Source organism: Mangifera indica, unplaced genomic scaffold (assembly GCF_011075055.1).
Source record: "Mangifera indica cultivar Alphonso unplaced genomic scaffold, CATAS_Mindica_2.1 Un_0036, whole genome shotgun sequence".
Classification (NCBI taxonomy): domain Eukaryota; kingdom Viridiplantae; phylum Streptophyta; class Magnoliopsida; order Sapindales; family Anacardiaceae; genus Mangifera; species Mangifera indica.
In genome coordinates, this window is record NW_025401128.1 from 93,292 (window position 1) to 109,072 (window position 15,781).

Here is a 15,781-nt window from a genome sequence, read left to right on the forward strand (position 1 = left end):
TAATAAATATATACAAACAATAAATATATACATAAGAACATATGAAGAACGATAAATAAATAATGAGTTAACTAAATATACACATGTGATCTACTCGATATAGTGGAAATACAACTGTGACGCTAAACGTTGACGCATAGAGGTAGATGACTCTCGGGGAAAATTGACACTCTGTGAAAATACCAAACACTAAAAAAAACATAACATAAACATGCCACAGTCACTGAAGCCTTCCTCCTACTAAGGGACATTCGTCGCTCAATGTAACACGAGGGGATCACGTTGTAGAGTCTGCCCAGAAGTTGTCTAGAAACTCGTCGCCTTTAATAATGCGGGAATGAATGTCGTGTATGGTTGCATCCGTCGCTCAAGAGACCCCATATTCTCTGAGTATGATACCTCCCAATCGTACACCATAATCGACCATGTGAGGAAAGATTCCTCACGCTTTGAGGCAGAGGATATAATGGTCTTGAGCTGTTGTTTCATCCTCCCTTTGATTAGATTTGTATATGAGGTGCGAACGAGCGCCTTCCGGATGATCCAACCATGTGTTGTACGAATCAGCTGCAAGTACATACAACTATTAATTCATTATTTCATCCTACATAACAATTATGCATTAATCGATTAATGTTACCTTCTCCATGTATGTTGGAGGAGGTTTGACTGAAGAATCTTGAATCATGATCAAGTCCACCATGCGTGCCCCCTCGACGGACTGCAAAATTGTAATTTTGAAAATCTCAGTGAATAATATATATGAATATTTATATACTAATTATAATTGATATACCTTAATATGGATTGCCTCGAAAACGTCCTCTTAGAAGTCCTCCTTTTGTGAACTTATATCCACTGTCATTTTGTTGGAGCTCGGGATATCAGCAAGTAACCATAATCGCTCGTCCTAAAAAAGAGACAAAACATTGTTAAATAAACATTATAACTGGAAAGACAAATCGATCAATGAAATTTCTTAAAAAAACATAACCTTAACTTCCGAGGAAGGTGTTCGAGGAGAACCCTCGATCAATAATATCTCAATGTGGGTCCCCTATATGCATGAAAAGAACAAAATGGTAAATGATATTTCATATAAAATATAATATCTACAATCATTTTCATACCTCACGTGGAGGATATGAAGCAACCGAAGGTTCGACCAAAAGGCTTTCATGAGGAAGACCCTATTCGAATATATAAAATGAATTAATCGATAACAAAACACTCATAAAAATAGAGTTCCATCGATAAGTGACATATCTCAGATCGGACAGGTGATGCAACAAAAGAGCCGACCTGTGCTCCCTCGTGGCGACTACCCTAAGGTAATAGTAATAATAACTTGATCAGTGACATTTCATATATAACAAAAACATAATATAGTAATAACATTTAACATTAAATATATTTTTGAAATTAAATACAGACCTCATGTGACTGATGAGATGGTATTGCCCTGTCAATGGGAGAGGTTGTCCCGATACCGTCATGTCTATCCTATATGAATCATTTATAGTTGTCAAAATAATAACGAAATACAATTTTTATAAGTAATAAATGAGATGTGGTTTTACAACCTGATCGCCTGGGGCTGGACATGTACGCGTGACAATATCCTCCAAACGAGTTAGACAATCCTCTAATCGAGCCACTTGAGAGGACACATCATCGCGTAATCAAGTCATTTGTAAAGACATATCGTCGCGAAAACAGGAAATCTCATGTAAAATCGTAGCACCCCAGTGCGCCAATGCAACATCTAATGTGGAAATACTGGATGATACTAATGGAAGACACTCCTCGGTGATAGGATGGGTAGTAGGTCCTCAACTCCAGGAAGACCTATGGTCTATTGGCTCTAGACTACAGAGGAAGGAGATGCATGAACCAATATCCCAAAAAATTTGATTTTAGGTAGCCGAAGGAGATGCCCGAAACATGTCTTCTTAAATAGTTGGAACTGCTCCGGGGTCAGTGTAGATGTAATCCTAGATAATGTGGTGTGTTGTGCATGACATATAACCTCTTCTTGAAAGTGTCTAGACTCATAGGGATTCACAGCTCGGCTTTAACAAATTTTCTTTTACGAGAAATATCCTGCAAAAATTTTAAAATTCGTAAGACATTCATAAAAAACAAATATGTAAACAAATGTAGTAATAAAAAAAGCATAGAAAGATGAAAAATAGAAAACAATCAAAAAAGTAAATGACAAAACTTAGAAAATAAGATTTCATTATCTTAAAACTGTGCAAATAAAAAAAACGGAACTGAAATTCGAATTCTATATGTTGAAATTCCTTAGAATGTCAATAATGAAAAAATCGTTCAAAAATCCTCAAAATACAAGTCGATATAACCTAAAACTATGAAATTCGAAAAAACAGAACTGAAATTCAAATTCTAAATGTTGAAATACCCTAGAATGTCAACACTTGGAAAATCGCTTGAAAATCTTCAAAATACGAGTTGATATATCCTAAAAAGGTGAAATTCGAAAAAACAGAACTGAAATTCTAATTCTAAACGTTGAAATATCCTAGAAGGTCAATAATAAAAAAATCGTTTGAAAATCTGGAAAAAACGAGTCGATATATCCTGAAAGGACGAAAATCAAAAAAATGAAACTAAAATTCAAATTCTAAACGTTGAAATACCTTAAAAATCATTCGAAAATCTAGAAAATACGAGTTAATATATCCTAAAACGGTGAAATTTGAAAAAACAAAAATGAAAATTCGAATTCTATACGTTGAAATATCCTATAATATTAACAATAAAAAAATCAGTCGAAAATTTGAAAATATGAGTCGATATATTCAGAAAGAGTGAAAATAAAAAAAAAGCAGAACTGAAATTCAAATTTTATACTTTAAAATACCCCAAAACATCAATAATAGAAAAATCATCCAAAAATCTTCAAAATACATGCCGATATATCCTAAAACGGTGAAATTAAAAAAAACGAAATTGAAATTCGAATTCTAAATGTTGAAATATCTTAGAATGTCAACAATAAAAAAATTGTTCGGAAATCTAGAAAATACAATTCGATATATCATAAAATGGTGAAATTTTAAAAAACAAAACTAAAATTTGAATTCTATACGTTGAAATACCATAAAATGTGAACAATAAAAAAATCGTTAGAAAATCTGAAAAAAAGAGTCCATTTATCCTAAAATGATGAAAATCGAAAAAACAGAATTGAAATTTGAACTCTATAAGTTGAAATACGTTAGAATATCACCAATTAAAAAATCATTCTAAAATCTGAAAAATACAAGTTGATATATCATAAAACGGTGAAATATAGAAAAACGAAATTGAAATTTAAAAATACGAATCGATATATCTTATAAAAAAACCGAAATATTGAGCTGAAATTAATGTCTAAAAAAAGTACAAAAATCGAAAACCCATATGTCAAATTCAAAATCCACATATTGAAAAACTCTAAAACAGAAAAAATGGATATAAAATTCAAAAACTATACATCGAGAAACCCTAAATATGAAAAATATCAATTTACCTCATGAGAAAATTTCTACTACAAACAAGTCCAATATTTACCCTTGGCCTCTCAGTAATTTTCTAATCTCTTAACGCCCCTGTAGTTTCAAAAAAGTAAATTTTCCCCCTAACCCATGGTATTCATGGCATTAGCCTACTTTTACATGGTAAATTTCATAAACACCCCCCGTGGACTAACTGTTCTCCGCCAACTTCCTAATGTTTTGAAAACGCTACTTAATCCCTTAACCCACGGTCAATCTCTCATGACCGTGGGAGAACTCGTTCTGACCACACTGTTCCCATGGTCGAACTACCGATCTCTTCAAACCTATTTTTCGATCAAAAATTCATCGTTTTGGCCTCTAATTTCAATACAAATCAAATCTACATAGGCTATAACACAAAATCCATCAAGAAATTCAACGAAAACAACCAAGAATCAAAACATTTTAAGCATTGTTCAAAATTAAAACCCTAAAGTTTCAAACAGTAAAATCTCACTCAAATTTCAATAATATGAACAATAACTTAATTCAAACAAGATTATGGAAGATATACTAACCTTTTTTGCTATTTTCAGTTGTCGAAAAATATGAAAATCGCTAGAAATCTCTTCGCCCGTGGGATGACTGTGGAGCGAAAGATTTCTTTAAATTTGCATAGTAGAACCGTGGAAGAAAACCGTGGGAAATGAGAAAATTTTCTTTGTTTATATATAAGGGTGGTTTGATTATTTCACAAAATTCGGGTATTTTTGCTTAAACCTGATTGTTTTTGGTAATTTCGCTTAGACTTCCTTAATTTTAGTTATTTAATATAATTTCTCTTATTTAAAACTATGTTAGGGAGAAAATTATTAATTTTTCAAATTATGATAAATTTTTTAAATAAATTTTTTAAATAATAATTTTTTTTTAATAATAATAATAAAATTTAATAAATGGTTAAATATTTAAATTTAAAAAATTTAGCAAAGAAGGAGAATTGGGGCTAAAATGAGGAAATAGACATGAAATTCCCTATAAAACGGATCTGCACAGCCATCTAAGTCAGATTTCAATGGTGGAAAATTACAATTCTGGGGCCTGAAGGAGTTTTTTGATGACCCACTGACTTAATTTCAATTACATTACAAGGTCAATTTCGTTTGCATTTTCTTCGAAGCCATCGTCATCTCTTTGCCTTGGATGCTTCGTCGTCGTCCACTAACTTATTATAATTTTGGTCAACGATTGTTTGCTTGACTTTCTGCACAATTACTCATTTACCCCAGTAATGTTTTTCGCTACGCTTATCAACAATTATTTAAAATTTTATTTATTTTTTATGATTTTTGTATATATGAAAAAAAAAACACAGTTCATTTAGACATGAACTGTAATAAAATTATGCAATTTTAATGCTTAGATTAATTAACTTGTATTAAATATTATTTTTCAAGAAAAAAATCCATAAAATCCTTTTGTAATTTCTATGAAGAACAAGGGTAATCGTGAAACTCCAGTTCTTCCCTGTGATCTTTATAACTCTACATCTTGCACTCTTCTACCTCATCTAAAATCTCCGATTGTTTCAGAAAATTAAAACTCCATGGATAGAGAGCAAGAAGACCTTCAATTTCTCAGCTTCTTCAGCATCTTCAAGGAGTCCTTCAGGATCATCTCCTCATGGAAAAAAATCTTCTCTCAAATTACCCTCACTCTCATCCTCCCCCTCTCTTTCATCCACCTCGCCCACATAGAGATCTCCCAGCTCCTCTTCTTCAAAATTCTCCACAATGAAAGCGCCCTAGAAGAAACCCAAGTCGGATCCACTAAGTATTCCAAACTCTCCAACATCATCTCCTCCGAATGGACCGCCTTCTGGCTCTTCAAATTCGCTTACTTCACCTTCTTCCTCGTTCTCGCTCTCCTCTCCACCTCCGCAGTCGTCTACACCATCGCCTGCATTTACACCGCCAAAGATATCACCTTCAAGAAGGTCATGAGTGTCGTTCCAAAGGTCTGGAAGCGCCTCATGGTCACTTTTCTCTGGAGTTTCGTCCTGCTTTTCCTATATCATGTTGTTGCGGGGAGTGTCTTTGTGTTTTGGGCAATTTTTCTTGAAGATAACACCGTTGGAGTTCTGATAGGAGTTGTTTTATTAGCTTTTTACTTATGTGGGTTAGTTTATATCAACATAGTTTGGCATTTGGCGAGTGTCGTCTCAGTTTTGGAAGATGTTTATGGGTTCAAGGCGTTGAAGAAGAGCAAGAATTTGATCAAGGGAAAAATGGGGATCTCAACTGGGATGTTTGTGGTGTTAAGTGTTTGTTTGGGAGGGATTGAAGTGTTGTTTGAGAATGTTGTGGTGCTAGGATTGTCGCCAAATGTTGGGGTAGCAATTTTGGTAGGAATTGTTTGTTTCTTGTTGGTGGTGATGGTGATTCTTTTAGGGCTTGTTATTGAAACAATTATTTACTTCATTTGCAAGTCTTATCACCATGAGAATATTGATAAGTCTTCCTTAGCCGATCATCTTGAGGTTTATCTGGGAGAGTATGTTCCTCTCAAGGCTAAAGATGTTCAATTGGAACAATTTCAAGTTTAGAACAAATATTATTTACGCAATTGCGTCTTTATATGTTGGGTATGAGTTATTGAGGTTGTAAAATGTTTATACAATAATTCTATGTAAGTTTACCTTGTACACTCTAGAATGTATTGATTGAAGATAGAATGGCATGTTCTAATATTTAAATAAATGTTGATCATACTTTTATACGTAAGTTGACTTGATTTGAACATATTTAATGGATAGAATCAACGTGTGAATAATGATTTCATTTAATGAGAGATAATAAAAAATATTAGTCTTAATAATGTTGTTTTAATATATATTGTGGCATGATGTGTAGTGTATACTTAATAAGCAAGAAATCTAGATCAAACAAGCAAGAGAGTCAGGTGGTGTGGCTGAAATTAAGTTTTGAAAATAGCCAGATGGCCACATCTATCCTATTTAATCAATGGAAAACGTGTATTGGTTAAGCTATCAATTTCAAACCTAACTGCAACTCCATTCAACGTCATCGATTTAATGTTGCAATTTTGACCATAATTTGGGTGCATCGAAGTTTTGTTATGTATTCATGTACAGTTAACATTTAATTAAAAATAAAGTAATATTTAATTATATAATAATATATATTAAATGCATAATACACTCAAAGTGAAAAAGTATAATATTATTCTATATTTAAAAGGAAATTTGAATAATGGATTATAAGATTTTTGGAAATAATAAAATTATGTATATGTACTTTAAACATACAAATATATATATATTTTATGTTTATCATCGTATGATTGAATGATTTTGAATTAAAAATAAAAAAATCTAATCACATAATGACATACATAAATATGTATTAATTTTTATATTTAAAGTGAATACATATAATATTATTTTTCTGGAGAATAATAATAAATCTAGAAGAATTTAAAAGTGACATGGTCTCAAACTTTTGCCGGTTAAAGCTGTGACGGGGATTTTACTTTAATATTGAAGAGTTATGAAAGGTCTATAAATATTATATCTTTATTTGTTATCATTAAATGAATAAAAATGCAATACAAAATTAAGTAATAAATAATTAATTTAATTGCCTTTTTAATCTATGATTAATAGTTTTCGAAAATAATGGAAAAAAAAAGTTTAAAACTTAACAATCAAATAAAAAAGGATGGAAATAACCTATAACTTGATCTTGGTGCTTGAATGACAGTGCAATAGAGAAAGTAACGTTTGAAAACAGAGGCAATTCTCATCTTTTTACAACAACGTGGTTTTCATTATTGTAAAGCCAAGAAAAAAACGGGGTTCTGAAACCCAGATATAATCCACTTATGTTAATAAATTCTATTATGTGAAGTGGTAAAAATGTCATTTGAACACAAATTAAAAATAACAAAACAAAAAAAGAAAAATTTTAAACAACCATATAGCATTTACACATTTGTCATTCTCTATTTTCTCATTTTTCCATTATTGTCTCTTTTTCTTTTTCTTTCACTCATTTCTTTTTAATAAACATCAATTCTCTTCCTCTTATTTCTCTCACATATTTTCCCATTTCCTTCTCTTTTATCTTTATCTTCCACTCATTTCATTTCAATAAATGTTAATCTATCTTTTCCTCTTCTTTATCTTACTCTTTTTTTATTTTTTTCGATTCAAGTAAATGTAAATCCAAGGCTATTTGAAGTTTTTTAAGAAAATGGAAGAATGGTGGTTAAGATAATGGGAGGAGAAGGATGGTCAATAGTGTTGGAACTGAAAATGATGAGAGGACAAAGAGGATGAAGATGATTGGTGGTGAAAATAAGAGGAAGACGATTGTTGACAATGGTGTTACAAGTGAAGATGAATTGAGCAGAAAAATGATTGGTAGAAGTTGATGGTAAAGATGACATAAAGAGATAAAGGATGGTGGGCAACGATATTGCTAGTAGAGATGGAAGGAGTAGAAAGAGGATGTTCAAAAGTTGGTGGTAAAGCACTAAAGATAATAACAAGAGGAGAAGAAATAAGACCAAAAAAAAAAAAAAAAATCTTGTAGAAAAAGAAAAATAACAAATAATAAGTATAGTTATTGGAGGATGATTTTGTAAAATAAATATTAATGGAGGATAAATTGATTAATTAAATTTCTATTTTTTGATATGATTGTTTGTGTAGTTTTGATAATATTTTAAAAATATATTGATAATTGAAATTTGGATTAAATAATGAGAACATTTTTGTTATTATATTTAAAAAATGATAAAAGAAACTAAATGAAATTCTCTAATTTGGATGACCGATGAAAAATTGAATATTTCAAACTTAAATGATGAAAATTTGTTGTTGCATCAACCTTTTGGAGGAAAGTAGTCATTTAGCCTTTGACGTGGGATTAACTAACTTCTCCTCTATTGACTTTTACTCTTCATATATTTAGGTTTCAGAGGTCATTTCCAGCTAAGTACTTTCTTTATTATTTAGGCTTAAAGCCATTATTTAGCTATTTATGAATGGTGATACAATTTCTATTTTCTATGGCCTTTATATGTTTCATAAAAATCCATTCTTGAGAGGAATGGTTTGGAGGCATCAAATTTGGTAACCGTATTGTTTGTAGAATTGATTCTCTTATTGACAATGGTGTATGTGCTTTTAAGATTTGAGATTATTAGAACATTTCGTATAGTAATCAGTGTAATTTAACACTAGTCTAACATAATTTTTTTTTTATGGATATAAATACGATAATGTTAGGCAATGTTGAGAACTGTAGCGAGTATATAGTAGATCAACAAAGAATTTATGACTTTCAGATACGAGAGAAATATATTTCATGGTGCTATTCGACTGACGATTGTGACCAATGAAGTTTGTGGCTAGACATGGCAAATGGGTCGCGCTGGGACTGGCCCAACCTAAAGCACACTAGAAAGGCTTTGCTAGAAAGCATACAACTTGCCACTTTAGTGGGTCGTGTCAGGCCCGACTCGGCCTTCATATTGTGCATTAAATTAATAAAAAATTAATTTTTTTATTTTTGTTTTTTAAGCTTTTGAAAATAGCAACAACTACTAGTAGTAGCCATTGCCAACAACTACGACCAGTTGTCATTTGTATATTTAGACACGTCAATTGGGCTAGGCAAATAGAGGTCCGACCCGAAGCACGATAAAAAACTCGAGCACGATAAAGCTTGGCCCGATACTATAGAGTGTCGGGCTAGGCCTATGGGCCTATCAGGCTAGGCTTAGGACTTTAATATTAGGCTCATGAGCTGGCCCGACCTGGCCCGACACTGTTTATAAAATTAAATTTTTTTTTCTGCTTCTGCCGCAAGGCAACAGAAGCAAATGCCTTGTGGTAGAAGCAGATTTCTGCTTCTGCTTCTGCTAGCCAATTGGCAAATTGGCCTTTACTTAATTTTTTTTATTTTTTAATTAATTAATTTTTTTAAATAAATATATTCTATTTTTCTCCATTTTCATTTTTATTTACAAATTTTTTAATCTCTCAATCTCAATTATTTCATTATATTTTCAATTTTATTAACTCTCTTTCGAAAAATATCTGAATTCGTAAATAATAATTCTTTATATTTATAATTTCATTTTTATTTTAATTTTATCATTACAAAATATTATAAAATATCTAAATTCATAAATAATAATTTTTTATCTTTGAAGAATTTAGAGATTTAGATATAGAAGATGAGTAGATAAATGTTATATAATAGATATATTTTATTTATGTTTTGTAATTTATACCGTATATAAATTAATTTATTTGTACTATATTATCAATTTATAATATTTTTCATCATGTAACAACGGTATTCCTCTGTCACAAGTGAAAGATTATAAATAAAATATTTGAGATATTGTCATCGATTTTAATAATTGAAAAATAATTTGTGTTTAAAAATTTTAATTAAAATATTGATTAAATGGGTCGGGCAGACCCGATTAAAGCCCGACCGGACCCAATTAAGGCCCGTTATTATATGGGTCAGGCCTTGGGCCTTTATATTTCAAAGGGTCGGCCCGACCTGAAGGCCCATTACTGTTTGGGCCTTGGGCCCGACCCGACCCATTAACCCAATGGGCCGAGCCAGAGCCAGCCCGACCCGGCCCATTGACATCTCTATGTATATTTAATTTTTTTTTTCATTTTAAATTTCTTATATAAACCCCCTATCTCTTTCCCAAATTTCATATACACTCACACTTACATTCTCAATCTCTTTCAATCTTTCATTATTCTCAATCTCATATTCTATTGTCAAGTGACTCAAGTCTCATTTTGAAACTCTCTGAATTCACAAACAATAATTTTTTATGTTTATAATTTTGTTTTCATTTCAATTTTTTCAATCAATTGTAATTTTTTGTTATAATTTAATTTATAAAAAATATTTTACAAATGGATTTAGGGTCTCATGATTTCAATCCATTTAAATATTATCATGTTGTCACCCATGATATTATTGATGATCAATGTGCAATAGGTGAAACTCTAACAAATGAAAATGAGACAACCACATGTTCGACAAAGACAAAAAGAAAACAAAAATCTATATGTGAGATCACTTTAATCGAATAATAGAAACAATCAAAGGAAAACAAATTCGTTAAGTCATGTGCAAAAATTGTGGTTTATGTTTAATATCTGCAAATTCAGGTGGTACGGGGCATCTTCGTTGACATATTACTACTTATTGTAAAAAAAAAAAAAATTCCACACGAAGTTGGAGGGCAAAAACAAATTGCATTCACCCTATCGCGATTCGTTGGTCCCAGCGCTAGTGTCGTAAGAGATCCGAGTGGTTTTAGACACATGAGAGACATATCCACCTGCACGTATGATTAAATGAAAATGTGAGACTACATGACTAGATATGTTATTGCTTTTGACCAATCTTTTTCTTACTCTGAAGATGAAATTTTAGAATGAATGATATAAAATAATTTTCAGCTCGTATTTAAAAGAATTTCTAGATAAACTTTTAAGTCAGACATTGTTAAAAATTATGAATTAATGAAATTAAAAGTTATTAGATAACTTAGTAATTTTAATGGTGTAATTTTAATTAATTCATATTTAGGGACAACTACAAATCAAGACATGGGATACCTATGCACAATTGCCCATCACATTAATTCTGATTGACAGGTGTGCAAAAAAGTTATTACATTTAGAAATTTAGAATATTAGCATAGTGGTTTTACAATTTCTCAAGTATTAGCAAATATTTTTTATGAATATAAAATTAATAATTTTATTTTTACAATGACTTTTAATAATGCAAAAAATAATAACACAGTTATTAAATTAATGTTTAATCATAATCTTCTGTTCATTTAATGGAAGATTATTTCATATTAAATGTGCATATTATATTATTAGTTTAATAGCTCAAGATGGTTTGAGTATGACTAAAACTGAGATATCAACAATTAGACATGTTATCGCATACATTTCATCATCCCCATCATGAATGCAAACATATCATGAATTATGTAAATCAATGGAGTTAAGACAAAAAAATAAAAATAGATATTAAAACAAGGTGGAATTCAACATATTTCATGTTGAAAGTATACGAAAGGTATGAAGTACTCATAATACGGTTTTTCAAAACCCAATCAAAAGATGCAAAACATCCTTTTTTTTTTTTTTTTATAGATTATGATTGAGAGATTGTTATGCTTCTAATAAATATGTTAGAGTCATTAAAGATAGTCGTGGACTAATGCTCAGATGTATATTATCCAACTACTTGTTCAATTTTGTATTATATGACAGAAATCAGTGATATTTTAAAAGAATATAAGTATCATATTATTTTTCAAAATATATTTAGACAGATGGAATAAAATTTTTAAAAATATTGGAACATAATTCCTTTATTTTATGTTGTTGCCACTATTTTAGATCTTAAGGAAAAAATATTTGGAGTAAAAAATTTATTTGATGTTATGAACGAAAATTTGTTAATTACCAATGTTGTTAATTGCATAGACAATGTTCAACAATTTTTATTAGAAATATATAATATTTATGAACAAAAATATGAAAGAGTTAGACAAAGTTCAGAACTAGAGGTAAGTTCTGTAGTTTAGGTAGAAAAAAGTTGTGCATATGGTCACTCCTATGCAAAGGTAAGAAGACCACGAGTTATAGTACAAATTATGATGAGTTTTATAATTATATCAATATTGACTCTCATCTAAAAATTCTTTAATAATATGATACTGAAAAACTAGATGTTTTGACATGGTGGAAAGAAAAAGCAAAAACTTTTCCTATGCTTGCCACCAAACTTGAGGTCTACCAACCCTTCTAATGTTGACTATAGCATTGAAATTTGCTTGTAGTGTAGGTGGATGCATGCTCAATGATACCCAATCCAATTTACACCCAAATATAGTCGAGATGATAATATGTATAAAAAATTGGGTTAAAGTTGATTTCAAATTGCAAAATCGGGGTGTAGAAAATATCTTCAAATAATTCAAAATTTTGGATGTTGAAGACGAGTAAATGAATGGTATATATATGTATGTATCATATTTATATTTGTAATTGTACAGTCTAAAAATTAATTAATTTGTATGTTATAATATTTTTCATAATGTATCCCTGATATTCATTCGTCATAAATGAGAAATTATTAATAAAATATTTAAGATATTGTTTTCGGTTTTAATAATTGAAAAATGATTTATGTTTAAATTAATTATTAAAAAATTAAAAAAATTGTGTAAACAGGCCTGCTTGTAAGTTGGCCCAGCTTGGCATACATAGGCTTAGGGTGTAGGCCTTATATATTTGGTGGGTGGACCTAATCCAAAGGCCTGGCTGGGTCCCTAGGCCTAGTGGGTCACATTAGAGTCGACCCAACATAGAATAACCCATTGATGTCTTTATCTATGGCCATAGTACGGATTAGGGTCAATTATCAAATCCAATTAAACTTGGTCATTATCTTGAAAGTCGAGTCAAGAAGTCAATGGAACTAAGACAAACAATACTTCTATACCTCAACTTTGATGAGATATTAGAATAATGAAATAATTTGATTGTATAGTAATTGTACCATTGAAATATTATATTAGTTAAATGTTTTTTCCCAGTATGTTGGGTGATCATGATGTTTTGCTAGAGGCAACCATGATTTGTGAATAAAAAAGTAATTAATTAATTAATTGTAAATTAATCACAATTTTATTTATTATTAGCATATTACACATAAGGCATTATATGCTATGACACAAAAAATTGGGGTGTAAAATGCCAAGAGTGAATCACCATGGGTTATTCGAAGTTAGTGAATTGGATATATGAAATTATGTTTTGGAATATTTAGAAATAAATATTGAAATATAATTATAGACCCAATTAATATAAATTATTAAATTTGGTCAATTGGGCTAATACCCAAAGACTTGGGTTGGAGTATAAAAATAAGGCTAGCCACAATTCACTTTTCATCTCACTCTTTATAGGGAGAAAAAAAAAATTTCTTCAATTTTTATTTTCATCCTCTCCTTCATATATACTTAATTCCTATATCATAAGATAACACTTGTGTGTTCCCTAGTCATCAAAGAGTCTCTATGTTGACGAGTAAGACCTCGTTGGAATAATGAAGAAGACATTTTCATTCGGAATGATTTGGGACAAATTCAAAGAGAAAGAGCTGTCAAAAACAAGTATTGAGGTTCATAACCCTTCCTTTATATGTATAATCCATAATATTTTCATGCAAAAATTTCAAATGTCTTGCTGCAATGTTCTATTTGTATATGATTATACAAATTTCTTCCATTTGTCTCCTCTTCTCCTTCACATATACTTAATTCCTATATCATAGGATAACACTTGTGTGTTCCTTAATCATCATAGAGTCCTTGTGTTGACTAGTAAGACCTTGGAACAACGAAGAAGACATTTTCATTCGAAACAACACAAGACAAATTCGAAGAGAGAGTCGTCAAAAGCAGGTATTGAGGTTCATAACCCTTCCCTTACATGTATAATTGGCCTTTGATTCAAGGGCATAAAATATTTGTGCTAAAATTTCAAATTTTCTGTTATAATGATCTATTTGTATATGATTATAGTGCATCTACAATGTCAACCTTATTTGATAGGTTGAATCAGACCTGACAATTCGTGCTATCGGATTATGTTAGTTCGGGTTTTAAGTTGAAGACTATAAACCCTAACTTGATTTAAAATAGAATCATGTAAAAAAATTTTAACCCTAAACCAAACCTAAATATTTTCATATTGATCTGATAGGACTTGAGTTAACCCAAACTATATAATAGACAAAGTCGTGTCAAAATATAATAAGTAACGATATGATTTGTTATAAAACAATATATTTGCTATATGTCATGGAATAACATGATTACAAAAGATAAAAAAAAAACACACATGAAAAAAGGTTTTGACACTAAATGACATTTTGTTAAAACAAAATTACTCCATTAATGCTATCGATAACCAACGAGAGTAACAATTTATCAAATATTTAAGAAATTTAATTTATAATCCATATAATAAAAGTTAATGTAATAAATAATAAAACTATTAACAAGTATATGAATATGATATACCAAACATAATAAGTTCAAATTAGTAGTACTTATAGCATATCAACGAAAAAACAAATAAATTATGAATAATTTTTTATAATTCTGCCAAAAAGAGTTATTATGTTAGAATAAATATCTTTAGTAGAAAATAATAAAATTTTGCCAAAAGGCCTAAAACTAGCTTCTTTAGGTAAACATCTAACTAACCTGTATAATGTTTAAAGTAATAAAACCATTTAAGAGTTAATTTAAAGTAATTATCGTGACTGAGTTAATAAAAGAACTAAATTAAGTTTTAACTAGAAATATCCTAATATAGAGGAGTGTTAGAGCATTATTTTTATTGAATTTCTTCTTTACTATATTAGTATCAGTGATATCCTTTGTGAGTTCATTCAAATTAAAATCATTACTTTTTGAATCAACATAAAGACGAAAGGGTGAAAAATAAAAAAGTAAATTATATTTAAAACTACAATAATAATAATAACAACAATTTAGTAATAGAGTTATCAATTTGACCAAATAACTAATCTCTAGTGCAAAAAGTATTTCAATACATTATGTTAACTTTGGATACTGATTTTTAGTAGTGGTGTTACCAATAATTATAAGAATGTAATAGTAATGTCACCAATTTTCGGATTTTTTGGGCTGGTTTTGTGTCAATTCAGATACAATCTGATTTTTTTGAGGTCAATTTGAAATCATTCCAAACTATTTATTATGCAAAAAATCATAATCCTAACACAATTTTTCTTATGTCATGTTGTGTCGAGTACACGGATCATGTCAAATTTTATTAAGTCTGGGCCGAATGACTATTTACCATGCAAACCATAATGAAATGATAATTTTTCATTCTTTAAGTTTGAGAAACTCATTTTTGAACCCTTTGTTGTATTTGTTAATTCAATGCGATAATTTTTTAAATAAAATTGATATAAAGACAAAAATACCCTCAATCTTGACTAAAGTTAAGCAATGATTTAGCCGCAAAAAATTGATAGAATTTTTGTAAAATTTTGTAAATTTAAGGGTTAATATTATGGGGAAAATTTAATCCTAAATTTTGGGGGCCAATTTATGAAAACAACAATTTAACCCCACAA

The 15,781-nt window shown here is 30.0% G+C and overlaps 1 protein-coding gene across 1 annotated transcript; it reads left to right on the top strand.

Moving 5' to 3' along the window:
• Positions 1 to 5,112: 5,112 nt before the first annotated feature.
• Positions 5,113 to 6,111, top strand: LOC123206436. The gene has a single exon (XM_044623635.1). The coding sequence runs from the start codon at positions 5,113 to 5,115 to the stop codon at positions 6,109 to 6,111; it is 999 nt and encodes a 332-aa protein (XP_044479570.1).
• Positions 6,112 to 15,781: the final 9,670 nt, after the last annotated feature.

Coding starts and splice junctions, on each gene's coding strand:
- LOC123206436 (XM_044623635.1), top strand. CDS start 5,113: ATGGATAGAGAGCAAGAAGACCTTCAATTTCTCAGCTTCTTCAGCATC.